Raw genomic sequence first — 26,393 nt, forward strand, 5'->3', positions numbered from 1 at the left:
AATGACCCAACCCAATAAGGCCTAACCTGAACCCGACCTGTTAAGGAAACTGTAAATCCGAACACGAACCCGACCTGCTACCTTCAAATCCGAACACGACCCGCACCCGACACGAACCCGTTATCGACACGATATAATATGGGTTGACACGACACGATAACAACCTGAACCTGATATTACACGATTAAAGCTTAATTTTTAACCTAATTTACACAATTAAAATTCATTTTATACTATTTAAACCTAATTTATAAGAAATTAAAAAATTAAAGTAATATTTTTTTTAAATAATAATAAAAATAATAATATTATTTCTTAATGGGTTACCCGTATCCGACCCGCATCCGACCCGAACCCAACCCGAAATTATCGGGTTCTTAATGGGTCAACCCGATAAGGACACAGATCCAATAAGACTTGACCCCAACCCAATAATTTCGTGCGGATTCGTATCAGATTATCATGTCGTGTCGAAAATTGCCAGCCCTAATTTGGTGTGTTCCAGAGTCGATGGGCGGTAGTAAAGGGTCCTGCACAGCAGTGGTATATTCCCAACATCGGCGATGTCATGTACGCATGTATAGGGCTGACAATTTTTGACACGACACGAACCGGCACGAAAATAATGGGTTTGGGTCAGAGCTTATTGGGTTCGTGTCCTTATCGGGTCGACCCGTTAAGGACACGAAAATTTCGTGTCGTGTTCGTGTCGTGTTCGTGTCGGGTTCGTGTTATCCGTTAACAATACGTGTCCGTGTCGTGTTCGTGTCGTGTTCGTGTTATCCGTTAACAAATAATATTTTAATATTATTAATTCTTATTATTTTCATTTTTAATAGGTTTAACCGTTATCAGGTCGTGTTGTTATCGAGTCGTTATCGTGTCATCTCATGTACGTGTTGTTATCGTGTCGTGTTGACCCGAATTGGTTCGTGTCGTTAATGGGTTCGTGTCGTGTTCGTGTCGTGTTCGTGTCTGAGGGTTTCGTGTCGTGTTCGTGTTCGTGTTTGAGGTTTTCTTAACGGGTCGTGTTCGTGTTTGTTGTTATCGTGTTCGTGTCGTTATCGTGTCGACACGATAACGACCCGACACGCACGATTTGCCACCCCTACGCATGTATCATAATGCACAACATGATTGTCGAAAATGAAGCTGCGGAACTGACTCAGTGGACCAATGAAGATGATACGGGTGCAGGTCCAAGTCACGGCGTGGCCACCGCGAATGTGAATATGAGGGTACCTCATGGAGAGGTCGAGCGGATGCGTGCATTTGCCGACATGCGGCAAACAGATGCCCATGTTCGACTTCAGCACGATATTATCGAAGAGGTTTGGACGCGGAGGGGTTGACGTTGATGTTATTACTTTTTTTGTTTTATTACTATGTAATTTTTTTTTTCAAATCATGTATGTTTTTTTTAATGAAGTTGATAATTTTTTCCGTTCGTATTCGTGTTGAAATTTTATTTCCGTAAACGTAAATTGCTTTATTTGTGAATTTGTGATTTTTTTTTATTGCGAGAAGTCCTAGTGGGAAGGGCGATGGGAAGGGCAGATTGTGAAGGGGATGTCCTAGTGACGTGGCAGTGGGATGAGAAGTCCTAGTAACGTGGCAGGAGGTGTTTTTGGGAAGTCCTAGTGGATGTCCGAGTGGGAAATCCGCCCACTGGAGATGCTTCGTCTCAAAATTCATGTTTCAGTTACACATTTAATTTATTTTATTTGATTTGTAACTTGCAAGTACAAATAGTCAAATATGAGCTTGGGTTCAAAATTGGATCTGTATATATAAAATTCTCAGAATATAATTAAATAAAAATGATTAGAGAAGGTAGAATTTTAAAACTGGAAAAAGTAGTGTTACACTTTAGAAAAGTTCAATAGTGGTGGAATACATCATTTAAAATCTACCATATATTGACTTGATAGCATAGCAACATAGTTAAAAATAATCAACCAAGCAATAATTTGTTGCCCATATTTCAACTCTTATTTGCCCACAAAGCCAAGAAAACCAAAGTGGAGTTGTAATAACTCCACAAGCACTTAAACACTGTTCCTAGTATTATGTATGTTCTTTAAATAAATAAAATCTATAATCTCTCTATTATTATTATTATTATTATTATTATTATTATTATTATTTCTATATAAGACTCGTTATATACACACACACATGTAAAGACTACTTATTTCAACGGTCATGAATTTAAACAAATGAACATAATTCCAGAAGAATCGAAAATGTAATGTCTCTAAACTTTAAATTAATATTCGAGAATGAAATGAGTAATGAGTCTTTAAATTATATTTATTTATTTACCACTCAGCCTAAGGCATTTTCCATTATTTAATTGTGTGTGAATGCAATTATAAGGAAATGAATCATGGAACAACATGTATCCATTATGAAAGTGCTTGGTGGTTGTATGAAATATTGCCTATTTACTCTCCACATTAAAATTTTGGGTCCCCATGGTATGATTTTTCTAGTAATATGTCAATTAGTACATTTAATATCTTGTTTAGTTTTTGGACCTAAATTCAATGCAGAATTTCAAAGCAAATATTTTAGTTAGGTAGGTAACTATATATATAAGTTAATCAAGCTTTTTTTTTCGTTTAATTAAACTCCTTTTTGTTCTTGGTACACATATAACTATATACTACTAGAAAATCATGAACTACATCCACATGTAGTATATATTGGTAGACTACCTGAAAATTCATTAAATTTGGTCAAATTTTGGTCCATACTGAGACTGATACGAGTATTAGGATTAGTATTAATTAGTTTAGATATATTAGGATTTGCATATCTTTGTCGAACGATGTTGATCGATGATTCATATTTGGATCATCACCGACATTCAAATCCACATTGACACAAGCAATTACGGGCAAATCGGTATAAGCACTATCTCCTTTCTTGCCCCAACAATTTCCAACGACATTTTTGGATGACACTTGAACAACATTGAGTGAGGCGATTATCTTCTCCACTTCACCAATAGAACCATCATCCTCTTTATCTTCTAGCAATGTCTCCTCCTTTTCACCAATCTTCTCATCATATACCCCAACGAGCACTTGTGGTGGCTCATTGTCGTTCTTGACAATCCCTTTGTTCTTGATGAACTCTCCAGGGGACTCGTTGTTTGGAACATCAGGAGGAGCGCCATCATTGTGAACATCGGTAATGTCATTGGGAACCTCAACACCGAATACTATCGTGGGAGTATTATCAGTTTTCTCTTCGGCTAAATTCTCATCTTGAATGTTCTTCTCAAACGACCCGTTCAAACTGGCGAGCAAAGCGGCTTGCTCTAACCTATAAATACGTAATTTCTCATTGTAATCGTCTAAGGCCGCTTGTTGGACAGGAGTGAGTGATTGAACCATGAGATTGGGAGTATTGGGTAGACCACACTGCTTCCCCGAATCAATAAACTTGCTGGACTGTTGTGGCCGATGCGTGACGCCGGACCGTGGCGGGGCAACGACAGTCAACGGAGCTGTGCCGTGACTCAGAAATCGGTCGGACCGCGGTGACCGGTATGTAGGCTGCTCGGCGCGGCCATTATGAAGATGTTGGTGTCGCCTCGGATACTCCTCAAGATTCTCGAAGCGGTGATCTGTATCGTCGCTCCAAGCCTCGAATTTGTCCAATATGTCCAAAACGCGATCTAGTTTACTGGAAACGGGTTCCTGCCTGTACTTGGGTGGCGGCTGATCATACACCGAGACCTCGTTGAAGGGGCGTTGCCTTGGTGTCTCTCGATAGACAGGTGTGTCCCAACAGGTAGGTCGGCGCTTGGGCGGTGATGGCGAGTACATATCTAGCTCGTAGGATGAAGAATGTTGATATGCAGTGGTCCGACGGGTGCATGGTGGGTCCCAGCAAGTGGGCTGTCTCCGACGGGTGCATGGTGGGTCCCAGCAAGTGGGCTGTCGGGTGTGGCAGGGGTAAAACGGCTGCACGGGTTGAGGGAAATTGTATTTACGATGGCAATAGCCGGCGTAGTCGTATGACATGTCGACGGACTGAATCGTGGTTGTGGTAGAAATGGTGGTGATGATCGTCTGACTTCGACGCGGCACGCGGGAATCCTTCACGTCGGGCGTTGCAGAAGTAGAGTTGTCCGGCGGCTAGAGCTCGGCGGACAGGCGGGACTCGACAACCAAAGCAGTTACTGTCGCGGAATGTTTTCCGTCGGGCAGCGGTGTAGCTTCGGTTCGAGATGGTGGGAGGGTGAGATCACGATGAAAGCACCAGTTGTTAAGGACCGTCCTCCTTAACGTCGATTTCCACACAAAATCAAGAAACGAGATGTCGTCGTTGTCGAGCGCCCAACGTTGGGTCGTGACTTGGACGGCAAAAAGGGGCGGTTGAGCGCGAGATCAGCCTCGTCGGCAACCTTAGGAGATGTTTCTTGTTTGCTACTCAATTGAGCCAAAAGAATGATAATTTCATATATTGATGGAATGAATAAAACGATAACAACCTAGCCATATTTATAATACTAGAATACTAGCTTAGGGAACAAGAAACAAATATAAGAAAAGATATGCAAATCCTAATATATCTAAACTAATTAATACTAATCCTAATACTCGTATCAGAGACTTTAAAATTTAGACACAATTAATAACCATGAAGTGATGATTTGCTCGCAAATGACAATTTTTTTGTGAAATTATATTCGATATAGCAGCCGTAAATTCATACATTGATGTCAGTACCATTGGTTGGTTTAAAAGTATCAACAATATATTGCACATCGACAAAGGTTATTTCACCATGAGATAATTGGGAACAAATAAAAACTTCATTGTTTTTTCAACCGATTCTAAAGTTGTAGGAACAGGACGAAACTGAATTAGACTAAATTTCAATGATTCCGGCAACTCACCCTAATGTTTTTACGAACTCATCATAAAATTTAAAAATAGTCAAGCAAATAAAAATGGCTATTTAACCTATTTTATATCTCAAACCCTACTATTCTTCCTAATTTATTTCATAAAAATAATGCAAGAACAACAATAATAGCTCCAATTAATCTACAAAAAGTTAGCTTTACATGTAGCCATTTCCACACAATGAATATTCTTCATAATTATATACCTCTAACCATCAATTTTGTTTTAACTATTCTAACATAAAATTACAACAAAACATGAAAAACTTGTATTACAAAAATTAAGGTTGAATGAAACACCTTAATATTCGCAAACACTAACTAACCTTTACTTTCTGTAAAACATCGATCATCTGAGAAATGTGAACTAATGTACCTTAGAGCTCAATTAGAAGAAAAAATGGCAGTTGAAGATTTTCAAGCTCTATCGCTTGTTATGAAGAGGGTTAGATCCTGTGGGAACTCGCCTCTTCGACTCGAGTTCCTTGCCTACTGGAGCATGGTTTCTGTGATTTCTAGGGTGGAATTCGAACTCGTGACCTTTGTTTCTCGTGGAAGGGCGGCCGTGGAGGAGGTGGCCGGAGACGGGCGCCACGGTGGCGGAGAGGAGGAGGAGGGTGGTGGAGAGGATCAAGACAAGGTGGAAGAGAATTGACATCATGGGAAGGTTGTATTAAAATGTGGTCACACAAGAATTGGTTTGGTACTATATTTGAGAATGATTATATATATAGGGTGTGTAATGTGTTTGTGTGTGAAAAAGTAGTAGTACTACTACTAGTCTTTCATATGAAAAAGTTTATGTGTTTTGTGGTGTGTGTAGTTGTGTTGGTTGACTTTGTTGCCTCTTTTTGGATCTCATGATGGGGAGTGATATTGAGACCATTTTTGGTCTTTCTATGTTTTATTTTGAGGCATTATGTGAGCTAGTTAATTTATAGTAGTACTAATAATCATCTATTATGATACTGTATATAATATTATTATCCATTAGAACCCTCTTTGAATCTTTCTTTGTTCGGTATGTTGGTTGTGTCTTTTGTTAAAATTTTGTCCAGCTTTGACATTTTACTTTTTGAGGAATTGATCTTTTATTTAGGTTTTATGAATAATCTTTTATTGTGTCATATGCTACTTGGATTTTGCTCATGTTTTGGACTCAACTCACCTCACCTCATGTGGGTTTAACGTTTAAGTTTTTCATTCTAATAAAGAAAATACAGAACAACGAGATTTTTAAGTATGCTAGGTAGGGTGTATTGTTGGAACAAGATAAAACAAAATGTAGAATGATGGTATTTTATTTCATAGTACTTATTTAGTAAAATTATGAAATAAAACTATGCATCACAATATATCATTAATGTATCAACTCTATAGTACTTACAATTCACACAGATATACTTTAAGGGATTATGTACATAGAAGGAAATTTATGTTATCAACTAAGTTACGATATAAGAATATTAACTTTTAATTTGACAAATACCATGATTTAAAATTTGAAATATTGGGGCGTGAAATGAGAACCGCTATTTATAAGTAATTAAATGATGATGGGCTAAATGGGCACACTTTATTCTAACTAGAGCCCATTTCTTTATTGCCGAGACCCAACCCAACATGAAGCTCCAATGACATTCTACAATCTAACATACATCATTTGTATTTAAGGAGTATATTTTGTGTTCTACTTATTACTTATTCCTTTTTATTTTGTTTTAGATAATCCACAACTCACCCTAAAATTTTGGCATGAAATCTATTACTCACCTTTTACGTTCGCATTTAACCTATTTTGTTAATTGTGAATCAACTAATAATTACATTTATTCATCTATTTTTTATTAATCTCCAATTAGATGCATATATTTAAATGATGATATTCTAAATTAATAAATAAATAAAATAATAATAATAAAAAAGGAAAAGCATGGCCGTCGCTCGCCACCTAGGCCTCAACCCAACTGCAACGATGCGACTTAAGCGAGCAGAACGCAGCGTCCCACCCGATCATGCAACGCAGCGGTTTGCAGAGCCTGGAGTGGAGTAGATAATAATAATAATAATAATAATAATAATAATAATAATAATAATAATAATAATAATAATAATAATAATAATATATAGATGTGGTGTACAATAATAGATTAATAGTAGTAGTTGTTTATATCAAAGCATATGAAAATAGAGAGGTTGCATATGTCATTATCCTCTTTGGGGTATTTAGTACGTGGGAAATGAGTAAAATGTGACAATGGCCATAGAATTGTTCTCATCTTAGGTAATCTGTACACCATGCAACATCTTGTGGCTTAGCTAGGATTTTCGATAAAAATTCTTATTTTTACAGTATGGGACTATAGGCTAGCTAGTCCCTATAAAATCTAGCTATGTTGAAATTCACTTTTACAATTTGAGACTATTCAATTAATTTGGTCATTAACTTATGAGTCTTGTCGTGCATTTTGAGTTTAGGTACGGAACTCTCTGAGAGGATTTGCGTGATGGGGATATCGATGAACATAGTGACATCTCTCGACCGCGAAATCAGCAAACATCGTGACGAATTTCATGGGAACTCTCAATCTACTACGCCTTGTTGGTGGCTTCGTCGCTGACGCCAAACTCGGCTTGGTAAGAAAAATCGAACGTCCCAAACTACTATATGTCCTAATTTGTTGCTTACTAGTACAATTTATAACTTCATTAATGTGACATTAAATTGTTTTATTTAAATCATGTATTGTTAGGGAGTGACATTGTTGACACTAGCCACCACCATTCCCAGCATGAGGCCTCCTCCCTGCACGGATCCGAGGAGGCATCCGTGCGTGGAGGCCAACGGGCGGCAGCTGGCCATGCTCTACACGGCCCTCTACACAATCGCGTTGGGGGGAGGAGGCATCAAGTCTAATGTCTCCGGCTTCGGATCGGACCAGTTCGACTCGTCTGATCCGAAGGAGGAGAAGGCGATGATATACTTTTTCAATAGATTCTATTTTTGCATTAGCCTCGGGTCCCTTTTTGCAGTCACGGTTTTGGTCTACATTCAAGACAATGTGGGGAGGGGTTGGGGATACGGGATTTCAGCGGGCACGATGATCATCGCGGTTGGGGTGTTGCTGGCAGGGACGGCTTTGTACCGGTTAAAGCGGCCCCAGGGAAGCCCCCTGACCGTGATATGGCGCGTTGCCTCCTCTGCGTGGAGCCGTCTCCTCCTCAACCTGACATGTTGAATGAGTACTACAATGCCACGGTTCCTCATTCGAATAAACTTAGGTAAATAATTTACTATGTTATTGTTTGATTCCCCTGTTTTACCAAACCCTGACATCACTGAACTGCTTAATAAAAATGTTCAGTGGTGTCAGTACTTAGTAAAACAGGGGTATAGAAATGGAAGTGGAATTCAATTTGTGAAAAGTGTGATTTGTTATGTAAATTGTTGCAATTTTAGGTGCTTGGACAAGGCGTTGAGGGCGACACACCGGCAGACGTGGCCAAAGGCATCGCTACAGCGAAACCGGCCTGTAATTGAGGGCGACACACCGGCAGACGTGGCCAAAGGCGTCGCTATAGCGAAACCGGCAACCGTTACTCAAGTTGAGGAAGTGAAGATGGTGTTAATGCTTCTACCAATATGGTCCACTTGCATACTCTTTTGGACAGTCTACTCCCAAATGAACATATTCACCATTGAGCAAGCCACATTCATGAACCGGAATCTCGGCGGATTCGAGATCCCAGCCGGAAGCTTCTCCTTCTTCCTCTTCATCACGATCCTCCTCTTCAGGGTCCTCGTCCCCCTAGCCCGACGCATGACCCACACAAAACAAGGCCTATCCTCCCTCCAGAGGGTCGGGATAGGCCTTGTCTTCTCCATATTCGGCATGGAGATGAGGAGGAGGGACGCCTTCATCAGCGACGGCACCAGAATCCGTGCCTTCTGGCTCGTGCCCCAGTTCTTCCTAGTGGGGGCTGGCGAGGCCTTCGCCTACGTGGGCCAGCTCGAATTCTTCATTCGAGAGGTCCCAGAGAGGATGAAGTCCATGAGCACGGGGCTAGCTACTTCGTCAGTAGCGTGCTCGTCACGCTGGTTGACAGCGCGACGAACAAGAAGTGGCTGATGAGTGACCTCAATAGAGGGAAGTTGGATAGCTTCTATTGGATGCTCGGGGTCTTGAATTTTATGGTGTTTCTTGTGTTTGCAACGAGGCATAGGTACAAGGTGCAGAACTATGTTGTACCTCAGCAGGAGAGTACAAGCACTGATGCAGGCAATATTGCTGCTGAGGTTGCATCACAAGGAGTTTTGTTTGATCTTTCATTTTGAAGATTGAGTTGGTAAAGATATACACATCATGGAAAATAATTGTTTTTTCTTATGTAATACGCACACTTCTATTTTGGGATGTGTTTGTGTATTGTAGTGCAAATGTTGCATTTGGATCTTGATTTTACTAATAGTATCTGATTTGAGTATGGTTTTTTTAGTTTCTTTTGTTTTTTCGTTTGCCATATCAATCACATTTTTTTTATTTTCACCTATATCCAACTTCACAAAACAATTACGAAAATAATAATGACTAACTCTTTAAATTTGCATTTGTTATAATTTATCAATAGTGCCACAAAATATTTGAGCAAATATTGTTTTACTCAAAAGAGGGTGAAAACTTGAGTACTTGCGTAACGTGGCACCACACCAAGGTCGTAGCTCTTAGCTCTACTCATTTTATTGATGACATTAATTATGAAATTAAGTATGAATTTGATGGATTAAGCATTAGTTATAAGCTTATTTTCGTGCTGCGCGTATTATTGTTGGCGCGCATAAAAAAATGTTTCACTTATTGTGTATGTAATTACCAATGTGCCCTTCTAACTTAGAGCATCCACAATGCGGACCGGCTACTAGCCGATTCCCGGGGCTGGCCGGTCCGCTCGCCGAACCATTGCAGCCGGCGAGCGGCAAATCGGCGTGAAAAATGGCGAGCGCACGCCGATTTTTCGGGCGCTGGCCGATGCCCTCGCCGATTGGCTGGCCGCCATTGCAGGCTCTCGATCGGCCAGCTGATTTTTTTTTTATATTTAAAATTAATGTAATTTTTTTAATTAATGTACTTTTTTTAAAATTTAAATGTTATTATTGAATTTTCTCGTATCTGTGTCGTAAATTTAATTCCGTATTTTGTGTGATTGATAATTATTTATTTTTTATAATTTTGTTTATTGTGGCTAGCCTATTGCTTGTCCAGTTGTTTGTCCTCATGATGTGGCAGGAGGAGTTTTTAAGTATTGATGATGTGGCAGGAAGAGTTGTGGCTAGCTTATGGCTTGTCTAGAACCACCGGAGATGCTCCAAATCCCAAAATTCGAAATTGGAGTTCGGAGGGAAAAAAGAGAATTTCGAAAACCACTTGCAATTGCAAACACTCTATCTCCCAAATCTCTGGGAATTCTGGCAGCCGTCTGCAACCTCAGATGGGGGAAACCTTAAGCCCAATTTCGAAACAAAGAGCTCCATTTTCTCCGATTAAGAGCCCTCTCTTCTCCAACGACGACAAGCTGGAGCGAGCTCAGGCGCGTGCAGCACGCGCCGCCGCCATCCGCCGCAAGCCCACCGTCGTTTCCTCCTCCATCTCTCCTGACAACGACTCCTGCCTCGGGAAAGACCAGATCCTCGACTTGTTCCATAACTGCATCAAACTCGCCAGCGAAAATGTTCGCTCTTTCTATTTTTTATTTTTCTTCCCTTTTTAGACCATTTTATCATTTATGTGTCCGTGGCGTGCAGAAAATCAATCAGAAGAATACGTGGGAGCTTAAATTGATAGATCATCTCTGCGAGATTATTACGGTCGAAGACGATGATGGTGATACTGAAACCAATTTTCAGAAGGTATTTCGTATCCCCCTTTCTGCCCTAGGTAGTAATCTAGTTAGAAGTTTGTATTTTGTCTTAAATTTGAATTAATCACTTTTTTGAGCTGATTATGTAGGAATATATCTTGATAGTGCATTTCATTTTGGGTAATTCATTACACAAGCCTTCAATAACCGGCAGAAGTGAAACGTTTTTTGAACATTTTGAGAGCTGAAATTTTGTTTAACCAGGTGTTCTGGATTAAAACTTCACCTAATTAACTTTGTAAACAGGAATAAAAGAGGCATTATTAAGAAAAAGCAAGTCTTTGTCTTGATGGTAGAATGTGCATCACTTTTCATTGTAACAAGATTATGCTTACTAAATTGAACTGGTGAAAAGCACGGAATATGCATCATTTTGGAATTGATTTGGTATCACCTATGTCATGCATATGACGAATTAGCCTTGGAGTAATTGCATGATTGTTGGTTGCGGGTGGATATTCCTCATCCATATTATTTAGGAAGCGAAAACCACTTTTTCATGAATGTGGGAATGATGGGCGTTTGGATTCTTTTTCTTAAGATTATTTGTAAATTTACATGTAGTAACCCTGCTGTAGGCTAGTTGTACACTTGAAGCTGGGGTTAAGATTTATTCAATGAGAGTAGATTCTGTACATTCTGAGGCATATAAAGTTCTTGGAGGAATTAATCGAGTTGGGCTAGAAGATGAAAAAGGTCAGGTTTCACATACCTTCATGATTGGTTTGTTATTTATCTATGAATTTTTGTCCTCTTTCAGGTTTTACTACAGTTTATGGGTGACATGTAGTAGAAAACAACATTTGATACCAAATTTGCATCATTTGGTATATTCTGATTGTGTATGTTTCCTAATATTTATTCATACAGATGGTGCTGTTGAGGATGGCAATGTCACTGCTGGAAAAGGGGAAGATGATGAGAAGAAAGAGCAAGGGAGAAAGGTTAAGTGTCTGTCTTGTATTTTATACTCCTGCAAAGACAGTCCATTTTCCTTTCCTCACCTATTAAGAAATGTATTTAAAGTATTTTTGAAAGGTTTAAGTGGCAAAAACTTTCCAGACTACACAATTACCTACTAATCGAAAAGAAAATTTTCAACTTCAATTATCATTAAGTAGGGCTATATTTAAAGACTATTTAATGTACCATTAATAAGAAATGGACTATGATTCTGTAATACAGATGAAAAAGGGAATATAAGTATTTAGTACTACCTCCGTCCCGCATTAACTGTCTCATTTACTTTTCTACACTTGTTTTGTAAAAATGATAATAAATAGTTACAGTGAAAAAATAGTAAAGTAAGAGAAAGAATATTGTAAAGAAGACTCTTCCCTACCTTATTCTCTCTCTTATATTACTATTTCTCGATTTTAACTATTTATTATCATTTTTATAAAAAGAGTGCAGAAAAACAAATGTGACAGTTAATGCGGGACGGAGTTAGTATTTGATCAAATATGTTGTAAATTTAGTAACCTGTGTAGTTGATATTTAAATGTCAATGCAGTTGTCACCTTTGTCAACACTGGAGCCATCTTTTGCCTCCATAAATGTAAAGAAATTTGATGGTAAGTTGTATCTCGTGGCATGGTATCTAATAAACTATCAAATATTAATATCTGGTGCTATTACTATCTCTTTTTTGAATGGTATTTGGCGTGTGTTAGTTGCATTTGCGGTGGATCCTCTCTACCACCAAACATCAGCACAATTCGATGAAGGTGGAGCAAAGGGTCTGTTGCTGAACAATCTTGGAGTTTATGGTAACTGCCAGGTCCTTTTTGATTCATTGGAAGTACCTGGAAAGTGTTCATCTCCCGTGGCTCGAGATGCGGGTGCTGAGATAATTGATTTGTCTTTTGCTAGTGGTAGGTAATACTGCAGTCTGGTCATTCCTGCAAGGATATATTTGACCTTTTGTGTTTCTTTGAATGCAAATGATTGGTTTGAACTTGATGCTTGTTGATTATGTTATTTTGAATTTGTTCAGAATGCATTGAGCAGATGGTGTCGGATATGCTCAAGAGTTCTGAAATATCTCCCAGCCTTGGGGCTATAGTAAATCAATTGGAAACAGATGACCCAAGACATTCTCAATCATTTTCTCCTGGGCAAGTTAATGAAAGTCCCGACAGGGATGATGATGTACCTGCCGACACATTTGGGGACTACGGAGCTTGGGATGATGATCATGATGATCAATCAAGTGTGATAGATGAGGAGGCTATTCATAATCACGATACAACGTTCCCAAGCCAGCATGAAGTTCCTTATGTGGTAGATATTTCATTGCTTCAATCTCATCATCGGACTTTTTCATGTTTCAACATGTCAGAATGAAAGTTATGTGACAGCATGAATCACTTTGCAGGGTGACAAACAGTCATATGTTTATGACCCCGATGAGGATGACAGAACTGAGGAAGTTGATAGCTATTTGTTTTTAAGTTTGGGGTTTTCAACCAAGCAAAATGCTTGGGCAGGTCCAAATCATTGGAAATTCCGGAAATCAAAAGGTCAAATTTAGGCTTCACCATGCACATGAACTGGTTTCTCTTTTTGGCTCGTCTCTTTCTTTGAAACGAAATGGTGACTTCTTCTGCAGAACCTGAGGTTCCAGCTGAGGAAAGTGGATCACCAAAGGCGAAGAAAACGAAAACCAAGAAAGCAGATCTGGATATTGATTTTTCAAACAGTATTGACACTGATATTTCGCAATTAATTGCTCCTCCAAAGAATCCAAAATCCCTATTACTTCCAGCAAATAGAGCACCTTGCAACACCAGACTTCCTGAAGACTGTCACTACCAACCAGAGGATCTCGTGAAGCTGTTTTTGCTACCCCATGTTTTGGTAAACTTACAACATCTCTCATAGTGCGCTTACCTTTTCCATTAGTAGGGAAGATACAGTAATATCTGTTTTGTTGTATTTGGCTGCAGTGCCTTGGAAAGAATAGAAAGAAGAAAACTGGTAAGTTTACAGTTATGCTTTGTTGTGTATTGTTATTTAATGCCTTGTTTACTTATTTCTAACAAGGATACAAAAGTATTGATACAGATAAGAATGAGATAGACCGTTGGACTATGTATATCAACCATAAAACGAATTATCTGCTTGTTTGTTTCTCTCATCACATGCGGAGGTAGTAAGATACTAATTCTTGTGGTCAGATAATGAAAATCAACAAAGAGATGGGTTTGGAGCAATGCCATCTTGGGATGATGGAGATGATTTTGGTGGTGGCATGGATGATGGACATGGTTATAGTGATGCTGAAGAGCCAACAAGCACCCTTGTTTCTCAACCTCGACAGGTTTGTTGGTCTATCAACATGTCTTAGTCTGTCTTACCTCTCTCTCATATACTTGAATCAAGGTGACTTGATTGTACTCAGGTGAGCAAGGTTGAGGTCCAGTATGATAAGACTTCGAAACAAGTAGATGTTCATGCGCTAAAGGAAACGCTATGGGGCCATATACAACTGAATCAAAGCCCAGTTGAGGTAACTAATTTAGACTTTATAGACTCTTATTCCACCACAGCTGCAGTAACACAAACTTGTATAACAAACTTGCCTTTTCAGGAAGAGGCACGGAGTGAAGAGTCTATCTCCTTCAAGCGAGTCTTGGCCGATTTCCCAGATAGCTGCAGAGCAGCAGCATCTGTTAATGACATCTCAACACATTTGTGCTTCATATGCCTTTTACATCTAGCAAACGAGCATGAGCTGCAGATCCTCGGCTCCCCCACCTTGGACGACCTCAGCATACACCTCAAACCCCAAAACTAGCCAACACGATTTGACTTTTAAGGTAACCTCGAAGCTCCACCTAGTTAGCATTGCTGCATTTTTTGTGCGGGTTGTGTAGAGTTCTCGTCGTGGGAAATCGACGTAACCTCCCGCATAACAAGACAAGGGTAGTTTTAGTCTTGTATTATTGTCCATCGAAGGCATTATAATTGATCAGGAGCAAGAGTGTTTGCCTCTGATGTTTATTGTGTTTTGTTGTGTTATCTTAAAAAAAACTTTTTTATGTAAGTATAATTTGTGAATTATGCTTCGTTTCAAATTTAAATTATCTTTCCACTTTTCTTGATTATTTTAAATAAAGTTATACAATAAATACGTAGTAATATCAACTCATTTAAATCCTAATCCTTTCTTAAAAAAGGATTTTGTTAATTAATTCACTACATAGAAAATCCAATCGAACACAAAATCAAATATTTACCTTATTTATCATTATCCAAACAAACTAAGTACTTTATCTAATCTATTAACAAGGGTGCGCAAGTCCTAAATTCTATTCCAAATAGAATAAGAAATACATTTAATTTCGCATGTATATATTAATTAGTGATGATAACATGAAACATAAGTCCAAGTTAGCGATGGATCCACTCCTTTCCCAAGCTCTCCGACTGGTCCGTGAAGTAAAGTCTGCCTCCGCCGCAGACGGCCGCGACACCTACGGCGAATTCCTCCGTATCCTGGAACAATACCGCGGAAGAACCATCGATCCTTCCATGGTTGTTTACTCCGTCCAAACCCTCCTCTCCGACCACCCAGACCTACTCGCCGGCTTCAGCCATTTCACGCCGCGCCTCCATTCCCCCCCGGCCGGGATCACATGCTCGGAGTTCCTGAACCGGGTTAATCTCCGGGCCAGCGTGGATTTCATAAACCGGGTCAAAAACCGGTTCGACGGCGGGCAGCGCTACCTCGAGTTCCTCGACTGCATGCAAGCATGCTCACGCGGCGAAATCGACGCGGAGGCCGTCCGCGAGAAGACAGCCGGGATGTTCGGGAGGAAAAGCAGCGACCTCCACCGCGAGCTCGAGAGATTCCTCCTGCGGCCCCGCCTAGCCGGTTGGTCGAGGAAGAGGAAGGCCGAGCAAATCCAACGAGCGGAGGAGGAGGAGGAGAGGGAGGATTTAGAGATTGAAAAGAGGATGGAGAGTTTGGAGGGGGCGCGGAGGAATGCGGGGAAGCTGTACGTGGCCGTGTGTGTGGGGAGGGTGGCGGCAGGGAGGGTTCAGGTGAAGAAGCATTTTACGGAGGGGGATTTGATGTGCCTGGGGAGAGAGGGAATGGGGGAGGACTTTCTAGATGGTCTTAGCCGTGGTCGTCATCTTTTGGGGAAGTTGTCGGAGATGGAGAATCGTCTGATTCAGAGGAAGGAGGCGTTGGAGAAGTGTTTGATTCAGAAGAAGGCGTTGGAGAAAGTGGATATACAAGGTGTTGGTGATATCCAATAAATTTATTTCGACATTTCTAAGAATTCTTTGTTTGTGATTAGTATGATGTATGTAGTTTGATTCCATTTGTTACCATTGTAGTTAGTATGTTATGCTATGTAAGTTTTTATTTTCTTTATTAAGATTTCCTATGTTGTTTATATTTGGTTTGGTTTTAAGGTTTTAATTTTATAAATTATATATAAAAAAAATAGTGCTCAATTGGATTACTTATTTATTTCTTAGAAGTAGCAATAGATAAAATAGTAAATTTGGGTGTTAGTATTATGTAATTTTAAATAACATCCAAATTTACTATTTTATCAATAATAAGGAAATTTGATACTGCTAAAAACTGTAATGCACAAACAACTAGATTTTGCAATTATCAACAACAAACTAAGATAACTCAAGTAAATTAAGGGTTCAAAATCTAACATCTGCAGCAAAATAACACGGGACCCCAAACAGACATCATCTCGACACATTTTCCATTTGGTAATGAATAAACACCCTCTGCATCCTAATACATACAATGATGTGTGTGTTCTCCGCGCTACATTCATGGTCGTGCACGACACAAGGAGGCGGATAGTTAAGTATCTTAGTCAGTGCAGACGCGGGAAACAATTAACAGAAGTAGCCATAGATAGTGAAAGAAAGCCTCTGGCTTTTTTTTCATGGTTCAGCATCTCTCTGCACTGTACATTTCCATGGTACAACAATAATGCTAGAGCTACTATGTGCTGCTATGCAAGAAAAGCGAACAACCTCGTGATGATGCATCCCCACCAATGTGTCACCTCTTCCTGCGCTTTGGCTCCACCTAGTAATGAAAATCGAAAAAACAAGTGTGGTTAAACTTCAGAAACAAGAATTTTAAAGGCTAATTTGAATTGTGCACAAATTGCAAACGAGCTGTTTTTGTCGTTGACAGCGAATGGCACAATCGAGATGGGGTAACCGTAAGCAGAAAGATTCATATTTTGCTATGTAAGGAGGCACGGGATCAACTTCATTTGCTAAGAATAACGGAATATTTATGAAAAAACGTTACAGGCTCTTATCATGCGAGCCAATAGTAAAAGTGGTTTAACTTTTCATGTAAGGAACATTCCAAGAGGCCCGTGTTAAGTATCGTACTAGCAAGTCTGATCTCTGAAAGTAGTCAAAATGGTTTTCGAAACATACTATCACTTCTTCAACTGTTGCCTTTTTCAACCTTTCTAGTTAAATACAGTACCCCACTAGTCTATTTTTCAGCAATATTCAGCATTGAGAAATGAATCCGGGTTATCACATGACCATTGTTATATTATAAACGTGTTCGAAAGCCACAATTACATAACTTAAACAGAGAAGCATCTGTTACCTTTCCCTCATCATCAGATGAGACCAGGGAAGAGTTCAATGACCTTTTGGCGTCATTATCTGATGAACAATCAGAGCATAAGAAATGGTCCAATTTCTTCGCTTCTTCAATGGCCATGCCCATACATGAAGGATGAAACCTTCAAAAGAAGATTCGTTAAAAACTTTAAATTGTCTTCGGTTACAATATTACAAAAGGCAAACTCATAGTTCACCACCCAACACTCAGTAACCGTTTATAGCTCATGTCCTCGACATAGGAAGTGTAAACAGCTAAACCAAACAATTACACATCTATATCATCTCCAAATTTAAGTGCTATAAGTTAAATCTAACTGCAAAACTTGGATAGCTGCCGAAAAGAAACCTTCTAGCTCTTCTACTAGGCACCCTGAAAATCTTTAAAGATAATAAAGGATCAAATATATGATTAAAAAAATACTATGAATTACAGTGCTCTAACAAATGGCTTTTTTCTACAGAAATGTGTGATTCATTTTAATTACTGCATATGCAGAAGTGCAATGATCACTTTCATCCACACATCTATTGTTATGATAAAATGCAATAATTTTGCTTCATTCTGCAACTCACATTTTAGAACTTTCACTTCCTATTACAATAGCTTGTCTTTGTATTTATCTAGTGTGGTTCAATTTTAATTAATTTTTGGATTACAAGTTTAAATTTTGAATTATGAACACATAAAAAGCCCTTTAAATAACAAAATTTTCAGATCTCGAGACACAATGCTATTCTAATAATTAATATAATATTTGTAAACATTTGATTTATAAAAGGTGTATTTCTAATCAAACAATATACTATCAACAATCAACATTATACATCTAAGTTCCTCCTAATAACCAATAGAAAACGAGAAACAAAGTACGATTAACATGAATGAGTTAATTCTTTTAGTTTCAGTAATTCCTAAATCCTAATATACATTCCCTATAATTTTCTCTTTCAAAATTTCAGACATTGTTTCATTCGCTTTAGAATTTTAGTTTTATTTGCTTTTAGTCATGATGTCTTATTTGAACTTTGTAGATGGTAAAGGGAACATTTTTAATCTTTCTAAAGCGATTAAAACTAAAAGCATCAACTATTAGAATTAAGGAAGAAACTAAAGCGATTAAAACTAAAAGCATCTACAAAGTCCAACATAAAATAAGTTATAAAAACTAAAACAAAAATAAGACATCATGACTAAAAGCAAGTAAACTAAAATTCTAAACTCTAAAGCGACTTGAACGTTCTAAAACGTGAGTTGCAGAAACCAAGGAAATTTATGCATTATTTATCATTACTATAAAGGTGTGGATGAGAATGATCATTGCACTTTCTGCATATGCATTAAATAAAATGAATCATGCATTTCTGTAAGGTGTATCCAAACACACATTTAATTAACGCGTTTTTAAACACACACCATATTTTTAAGTCCAAAAAGAAGTTTCCCCTTCCAAGAATCTATATCCTATTTTTACCTTAAAGTAGAAAAAAACCCTAAGAAATCCAAAATTCTTAATTCACACAATCCAGGCACCGAGAATGTTGTCAACAGTAAAACAACTATTTACACAATGCTATTTTAGTGAACTATTAGAATTTTCATAAGAATTGTAGAAAGAAGCAAACATCTAGCACTTCACTTGCTCATAGAATATAGAAGGAAGCTTGCTCATAGAATACAGAAGTATCGTACCAGTCCTTGCATCCCTCACACTGCACCATGAGATCATCGGGGTTATAAGGCATCTCACATTTGCAATACCTACAAATATGACACAAGCTAATAAGTTGCTTGAATTATTAGAAAAGCTAACATTCACTTCTTTATTTTAATACTGATCCACTGAATCTTCAAATTTTTATCACTCACACAGCCACACGGTCGGGAGTAAACCCTCCAGTTGCAGCCTTGTACTCAAACCTACAAAAGTAATCCTCTGTGCCAACATTCTCAAGCTTCGTGTAGTTCTTGAAGGTATGTACAATGCACTTTCCTTCGATCGTGTGAGCACTCTGCACATCGAAGTGGTCGGACAAGAAGAGCTCCTTCGCACCATGGAACTGCCTGCGACCCCCGATGGATTCCTCAGGGCGGTAGTACCACCTGACTCGTACTTTCACATTGTTCCGATGATCAGCTTCGATGTTCTCCACTTTGGCCACGTATGGAGCCTTGTCTGAGTCAGATGGCCTCATCAACACACAATCTCCCGCTACAACAACACCCCACATTCTTTAGTCCAACAACTTCAAGATTTTATCTCGAATGATGCAAGATATGCACACAATGCGCATGTGTAAACATATATATATCATTATAGGCATGTTGTACCCGGAAATTAACACGACCCAGGAGTTGAAACACAAAAGGACTAGTTTTTCACAAGAAACACGAGTCCAGCAAACAGACAATGAGCACAAATTCAAACTAAACTCGAGGCATACACATGTTAGCTGCACGCCCGCCACCTACAGCGCAATGCAATAGCTAAGAAAGCACCAAACACACCCCACCACTTCAAGACCAAACCAGCATCCACATAAACAACTGAAATGAAGGTAACACAAACATCTACAAATAAATAAAACTACCAACCAACTCCAACAATAAATTACTACTTTCACATTCTTAAATAATCAAGGTGGAGCTAAATTACTACTTTCACATTCTTAAATAACCAAGGTGGAGCAAAAAATTGACTCTAAATCGTGCGCCACATAACATAAGTCACACACATGAAAACAAACTGCGCAATAATCACAGCCCAAGATCAAATTTTTATGACCGATAGCAGCATAAAATGAACTGGGCAGTTAGCATTGAGCCCCAAAATTCCCCAAAAAAACAGTTACTAAAAAAATAGCAGCAAGAGTAAAAAATCAATACGTCTAACGACTTTGTTGGTGCCCTTGATATTGTATGAATCAAGATCCTTTTTTCCAGGCTTCGTCTTCGCCATCCCTTCTTTCTCTCAGCTGAGCAGCTCGATTGAGTGACTTCTTTATCTATTGAGAAATTGACCCAATTAAAAGATGTGCGGGATTTAGTTTTCACCCCCGAGGTGCAGGTGAATTTGGCTTGATTATGCAGAAATTGAGATTGAGAAGCAGAAACCCTAGAAACCAGATTCGAAGAGAGAGAAAGAAGGGTTGGGGTGGAGGAATTTGGTGGAAGAACACTGGTTTGGAGTTCAGTCTGCCCCTGGCCGTCCCTTCTTGTTTTTTTCCTTTTTTTTTCTCATTTTAATTTTTTATTATGACTTTTTTTGTGTGGAATTTCACAAAGGAACTGAAATATTTAAGTTTATACTACTAATCCACTTAGCATTCAAAGTGATAAATAATCCTCAACTCATCTAGTAAAATATTGTCCTGTCACATCAGCATTTTATCATCCAATCTATAATCCTCAACTCATCTAGTAAAATATTCTCCTGCCACCTCAGCATTTTATCATCCAATCTATCACCAATCATCCTTAACCCATCTCAATTTCTATATCATTATCTCTATAATTATTTTAATTTTTGATGAATTATCAAATACTATAAAATAACAAAAATGAACAAAGTTTAAGGCAATTAACATAGAAAATAGGCAAACATATTTCATTAAAAAAAAATTCTACAACCTCGTTCTGTCAGTCATCCCCATTGTCACTCAAACCTCAATTCTTGCTCCAGTTGTCGGATGAGAGCCTTGTACTTCTCTTGACTCTCGGGTTGGTTTTGGCGGCCGATGCCTTGATTATCTCGAACATCATTTTCTGCCGTTAGATCTTGACACTTTTTGCCAAATCTTCTGACCCCTCCATCGATTAGGCTTCCCATGACCCATTGGCCGCTTTAACGCTCCTTGGACCCCTCGCCTGGAATTTGGGACCTCCTTCAGGATCCACCAGCTCTCCCAGTGCTTGAACTGAGGAAAAACGACGTCTTGGGAGAAGTGCGACAGCACAGTTCTTTCACGTCGTTTAAATTCTAGCCCGCTGGTCATCGTTCGGAGGTTGTTCTTGTAGATGCCATGGAATATAGTGATGTCAGCCTTTATCCGATCCCAATGTTTGCGGAGCTGGTCCCCGTTGTGGGCCTTTGCCCAGTCAGACTCCACTGAGGTTTGCCAAAATGTTAGAGGGGTGTATAATCGGATTGTGGGTGTTGGACCTAAGCTGGTCTGAATGAATGGGTAACTTAGCATGGAAAAAGTTAATTGGGCCTATGAAATGACCACAGAAAGCCCAAATACTGATTATAGTTGAATACAAGTAGTGGTATAAGTCAATAGTTTGTTTGAAATATCCTCAACATGGCATGGTAGAAACCTTCTTATATCAAGTCTGATTAGATTTTCAGACTTGATATTTAGTAATTTTATAAACAATAGAAGTACATAATGATTTGTCTACAATCCATATAATTCAAAACCGACATTATGAGTAGTCATACCTTAATGGATTGCATGTGAAAATGAAAATGTTTTAGACGTTCGGAGTTATCACACACAGTAAAATTGGTGAAAACTCCAAAGATCAAATATACTGGCTCGGCAACATGGTCGGTCAACCTTCTTACCCTGCCACGGTGTGTTTTGAAGGATAATTATAAAAAATAACTACCACAAAATTGAAAAGGGCTTCAATAAATACTTTAGAATGAAACTTTATACTTTCACAATTCAACACGTCTTTATTGTGTAAAACTTGATTTTTTTTCCAAAGTCAAAACAATATTCTCCCCTTTTATATATTGATATAAATATAAATAGTAATAAAGATATAAAGCAGAAAAGCATAGTATAAAGCTAATATACCAATATACTGAGCGGAAAAGAGTAAACCTACCAAACTTTATTAATCTTCTGAAATATAAAATTCCCATAGATTACACAAAACAAAGCTCTATTTCTTATTTTATTTAAAATTATATATTAAACTTTGATTATTAAATAATTTTGATATATTAGAATTAAAAATTAATGTACAAAATGATTAATGCTAATACAGGCTAACTGATATCATTGCACATAAATAGTGCTATCATATAGTACTATACTTAGTATGTAGTGTAGTAAACTAATGACCAAAGATTAATTTATGTTACAAAATGGAGAGAAATTACTGTAGTATTAGTAATAAAATACAATCTGCTCACTCAAAATACATACGAAACAAAACGTTATATGTATTACAAGAGGGAAAAAAAACAAGGATACTACTAAAAAACCGCATCCATGCTACTATAGAACATAAATTACACCAAACTTCTGTTTTTTCTTTCACAATCAACTTTCCTATAATAAACAGTATTGCACTACCACGAGCTAAGAGTTTCAGGTTTATACCAACCCGCTGCTGGGTTTCCAATCCTTCCTTTTAGGCAGCTCGTCGACATCAAGCCGTTTGTCGACTAACGTCCTGCCAAAACCACGACGGACGGAGAGACTCGGGGGTCACATGATTTATTCACACAAGACGGGGAGAAGAAGAAAATGTGATGGAGAATCCCTTTTGGACCATTCTGTCTGGCAGGGAAACACCTACCAAGAAACACATCCATTATGATCAAATTGATTATCTTCTACCAAACGAAACAAGATTTGATTCATACAGTTGGAATTTGGACTGTTTCAGTCCTCTCCACATGACATTAATACAGTATGATTTTCAATGGTGGCCCATCTCTTACAACTAATGTGTGGATGTATTTATTGTTAATAAAGAACAACTAGTTGCTGCTTTCTTACTATCAATGAAATCACATTTGCCTATGTAAAGTATAGTGCCCCCTTTCCCTTTAAGCCCTATAGAGATGTGAGATGTTTTTTTTCCAAGTTCGACTCTCAGCAACGCCCTACCTCGCCTCGTGAAAGGTAAAGTTGATATGCAAATCACATTTTCATACATATAGTGTACAGCCCTTTTATCCCTTTTGAGATGTGAGGTACTTTTTACCTAGTTCGACTCTCAATAATGCCCTACCACACCTCATGAAGGATAAAGATGGCATGTGGTGCTGTTGACAAACAAAGAGCCAGCCCTTGGCTAGGAGGGGTAAATCCCCCACCCCACCCAGTCTACATATATTCACTTAATGCTGGTTCTCAAATTATCAAAATTACAAGATACATATATTTTTGCCCCCACCAAGATATTTTGTGACTGGATGATTATTGAGGGAGAATTAGGTGGCAAGTTGATGCTATACCTAATAATCTCTTAGCCCTCTTGAGATGTGGGGTGTTTTTTACCAAGTTCGACTCTCACATACGCCCTACCACGCCTCGTGTAAGATAAAGATGGTACAGTACGCGGTGTTGTATGACACACAATAGACAATCGCAGGGGCAGTGCCAGCCTTTGGTTAGGACCAGCGAATGCCCCCCTCACCCCCAACTCTAGATTTGCACCCAAATTTCCCCCAATATATATATATATATATATATATATAAATTCACTAAATGCTCCTTCTCAAATTATCAAATTGATGACGGAGAATTAGGTGGCAAGTTGATTCTATACCTAATCATCTCTTATCTGTATTCATATTCTTCTACACAACCAATTCTTGCTATGGACTATAAACAATCATATTCATCCATACCTAATAAAACAGTTATTCAAATAGGGACTAATCTACAGTTCAACATATTTGATATACCAATGATTGATTACACTCTCTAATCCAGAAAAGATAATTCTTTAAACTCATAGAACAAAAAAAACAAGCAAATCAAGAAGGAATCATTACCTAATTAGTCCCTCCACGTTCTTGAAAACAAACTAGTTAGCCTGTTCCCAGAGAGTCTCTGCAGCGCCTTTTTAGCACCAACTACATCCATCTCAACCAACCTCTGCAAATGGCCGTGGACACCAGCTGCCACAAGCCTCTTCCGACAACCATGGCTCCCTCCAGCCATTATAGCTGCCACCACCGACACTGGGGACTTCTTTGAAACCACCTCAAACCTAGAATCCAGCATCTGTGCCAGCCTCATTAGACTCTTCTCATCTCTCACCAACTCCTTCCTATTCGATTTCACAGATAACAACGATGTCAGGGCCTTGGCCGCGACCTCCTGCACTCCATCAGGTTTCACGGCCTCCATTAACCGCACTAATGAACCCATACAACCAGCAATCACAATCTTGTTACGATCACTAATCGATAGTTTAGCAAGCAATGAAGCTGCAATGTGCTGCAACCTAATGTTTTTCCCGAGCTTAATCAGATCAGCTAGCTGTACTATGAACATAGTTGATTCAGATAATATGCGATTGCTCATCTCATCATCAGAAAACGAGTAAATCGCGCGTAGAACGTGTTCTACAGTTTCAGCAACAGGACATTCGTGAAATAACTGGACCAATTTCTGCAAACCTTTCTCCTGCAGCAGTGAATTCCGGATTTTCACGCTTGTGGAAGCGAGAATTGATATGCAATTCGCTGTTTTTCCTTGCGCAGATGCGTTTCCTGAAACAAGCAAGTCGATTAGAACAGGAACAGCGCCTTCTTCCGCTAACGCAGTTCGAATATCTTCAACCACGGAAACATTCCTGATCGCGCCAACGGCGTACGATTGAGCGATGAGAGAACCAGATTTGCAGAGTTCGATCAGTACAGGAACGCCGCCGTAGGCGGAAATCGCCCATGCGTTGTCGTGGTCGGCTGTGATGAATTCGACGGCCATCGCCGCCCTCTCCTTCACCTGCACCGAGCTGCACTCGATTATCCTGAGTAGAGGACCTAAAGCCCCTTCCTCGAACACGCATTTCCGCGGCAAATCGCCGGCGGCGACGAGCAGCGACACGGCGTGGACCGCCAGCTCTCTGACGGAGTCGTCGCCGCTCGAATCGAGCAGTGATGTCAGGCATCTCATGTCTCCTTCTCTCGCGACGATCATCGCTGACTTGCTATCTTCAATCAGCAGCTGAATCAGCGAATCCAACGCCTTCAGCTTGAATTCCAGGCCTCCGATCTGGAGCCGCGCGAAGAGGTCTCTTACAAAAAACGTGAGCTCCTCCTTCGAGGAGGCGGAATTAGGGCGGGAGAGGACAATGGCGGTGGAGTGATGGAGGACGCCGGAGCGGAGGAGGAGCTCCAGGTCGTTGATTTGCTTGGACAGCCACCCCGTCGCCATGTCGAGGTCGGATTGCATCAGCAGCTTGCCACGGCCGGCGGCCTCGCCGCGGCAGTGGTGGCAGAGGATCTCGGTGCGGCGGAGGGTGGAGAGGAGCGCGGGGAGGAGCGTCGGGAGGAGCGGATTGTCCGACCAGTGCGGAGAGTCGTTGATTTCAGCGGTGAGGGTTTGGACGGCGGCGAGCTTCGAGCGGAGCACTTGCCATCGCGCGGCGAAGGAGGTGACGGAGAGAGTGGAGGGGAGGAGGTCGGCGAGGAGCAATGAGATTTGGTGGAGAGTCTCCGTGGTTGGCGGTGGCGCCGCCGTGGATTGCGGTGGCGGGACGGTGGCGGGAGGCATTTCTTTTCCTTTTTTGCTATTTATTTATTGCTTATTTTCTGCTTTTGTGATGTTTACGAGTGTGATTCAGTATTATATTATGCTCGAAAAAGTCAGGAAATGCATGTGAAATAATAGAAGAGGGAAGGGTGGTGGGCGCCGCCGTAGTGTGTGAAGTGTGTGTGAAAGAGGAGAAATGGTCAAAAGAGGAAGAGGAATTTGTCACATTAAATCAAATTTACATATAAATTGTATTGGTGTATAGTTTAATGTAAAATACGAATATAGTTTTATTTAAGTGCTAATTTATAGCGATACTTACTGCAAGGATTAGATGCGCCAATCTATACAGCTGTTTCTTGTTAATTATACTACCATTAAATAAATTTGTGTACGAATTATAATAAATAAAATATTGTGTGAATTGCGTAAAATACAAATAAAGTTATACATCTAATTTATA

General features: G+C 39.4%; 3 protein-coding genes and 1 pseudogene across 3 annotated transcripts; 2 read left to right on the forward strand and 2 right to left on the reverse strand.

The window, feature by feature from the left end:
• The first annotated feature begins 5,324 nt into the window (after nt 1-5,324).
• On the forward strand, nt 5,325-9,260 carry LOC121746148 (annotated as a pseudogene).
• Nucleotides 9,261-10,290: 1,030 nt separating this feature from the next.
• On the forward strand, nt 10,291-14,949 carry LOC121746166 (condensin complex subunit 2-like). The gene is made up of 13 exons (XM_042140074.1): nt 10,291-10,651; nt 10,725-10,829; nt 11,419-11,536; nt 11,711-11,784; nt 12,354-12,414; nt 12,514-12,714; nt 12,837-13,123; nt 13,218-13,362; nt 13,452-13,699; nt 13,789-13,819; nt 14,020-14,162; nt 14,244-14,351; nt 14,433-14,949. The coding sequence occupies exons 1-13, from the start codon at nt 10,412-10,414 to the stop codon at nt 14,637-14,639; spliced, it is 1,968 nt and encodes a 655-aa protein (XP_041996008.1). The 5' UTR covers nt 10,291-10,411; the 3' UTR covers nt 14,640-14,949.
• A 1,523-nt stretch (nt 14,950-16,472) lies between these two features.
• Nucleotides 16,473-20,738, reverse strand: LOC121743503 (chromatin remodeling protein EBS-like). Its single transcript, XM_042136811.1, has 5 exons — nt 20,364-20,738; nt 19,347-19,689; nt 19,170-19,238; nt 17,460-17,598; nt 16,473-16,913 (listed from the first exon to the last, which is right to left on the reverse strand). Exons 1-5 carry the CDS (start codon nt 20,434-20,436, stop codon nt 16,887-16,889), a joined length of 651 nt encoding a protein of 216 aa, XP_041992745.1. The 5' UTR covers nt 20,437-20,738; the 3' UTR covers nt 16,473-16,886.
• Nucleotides 20,739-22,589: 1,851 nt separating this feature from the next.
• Nucleotides 22,590-26,129, reverse strand: LOC121745467 (protein CELLULOSE SYNTHASE INTERACTIVE 1-like). Its single transcript, XM_042139393.1, has 2 exons — nt 24,223-26,129; nt 22,590-23,011 (listed from the first exon to the last, which is right to left on the reverse strand). The coding sequence occupies exon 1, from the start codon at nt 25,949-25,951 to the stop codon at nt 24,227-24,229; it is 1,725 nt and encodes a 574-aa protein (XP_041995327.1). The 5' UTR covers nt 25,952-26,129; the 3' UTR covers nt 22,590-23,011; nt 24,223-24,226.
• Nucleotides 26,130-26,393: the final 264 nt, after the last annotated feature.

Source organism: Salvia splendens, chromosome 8, assembly GCF_004379255.2.
Source record: "Salvia splendens isolate huo1 chromosome 8, SspV2, whole genome shotgun sequence".
NCBI lineage: Eukaryota > Viridiplantae > Streptophyta > Magnoliopsida > Lamiales > Lamiaceae > Salvia > Salvia splendens.

Bases quoted from the DNA above. Each gene is read 5' to 3' on its own strand.
- LOC121746166 (XM_042140074.1), top strand. From the start codon at position 10,412: ATGGGGGAAACCTTAAGCCCAATTTCGAAACAAAGAGCTCCATTTTCT. The intron at 10,652-10,724 runs GTTCGCTCTTTC...CGTGGCGTGCAG, and splicing joins TCAAACTCGCCAGCGAAAAT to AAAATCAATCAGAAGAATAC. The intron at 13,124-13,217 runs GTAGATATTTCA...ATCACTTTGCAG, and splicing joins AGCATGAAGTTCCTTATGTG to GGTGACAAACAGTCATATGT.
- LOC121745467 (XM_042139393.1), bottom strand. From the start codon at position 25,951: ATGCCTCCCGCCACCGTCCCGCCACCGCAATCCACGGCGGCGCCACCG.
- LOC121743503 (XM_042136811.1), bottom strand. From the start codon at position 20,436: ATGGCGAAGACGAAGCCTGGAAAAAAGGATCTTGATTCATACAATATC. The intron at 19,690-20,363 runs GTATTGATTTTT...GTGTTGTTGTAG, and splicing joins CACCAACAAAGTCGTTAGAC to CGGGAGATTGTGTGTTGATG. The intron at 16,914-17,459 runs GTAACAGATGCT...TTTCATTACTAG, and splicing joins CATCTGATGATGAGGGAAAG to GTGGAGCCAAAGCGCAGGAA.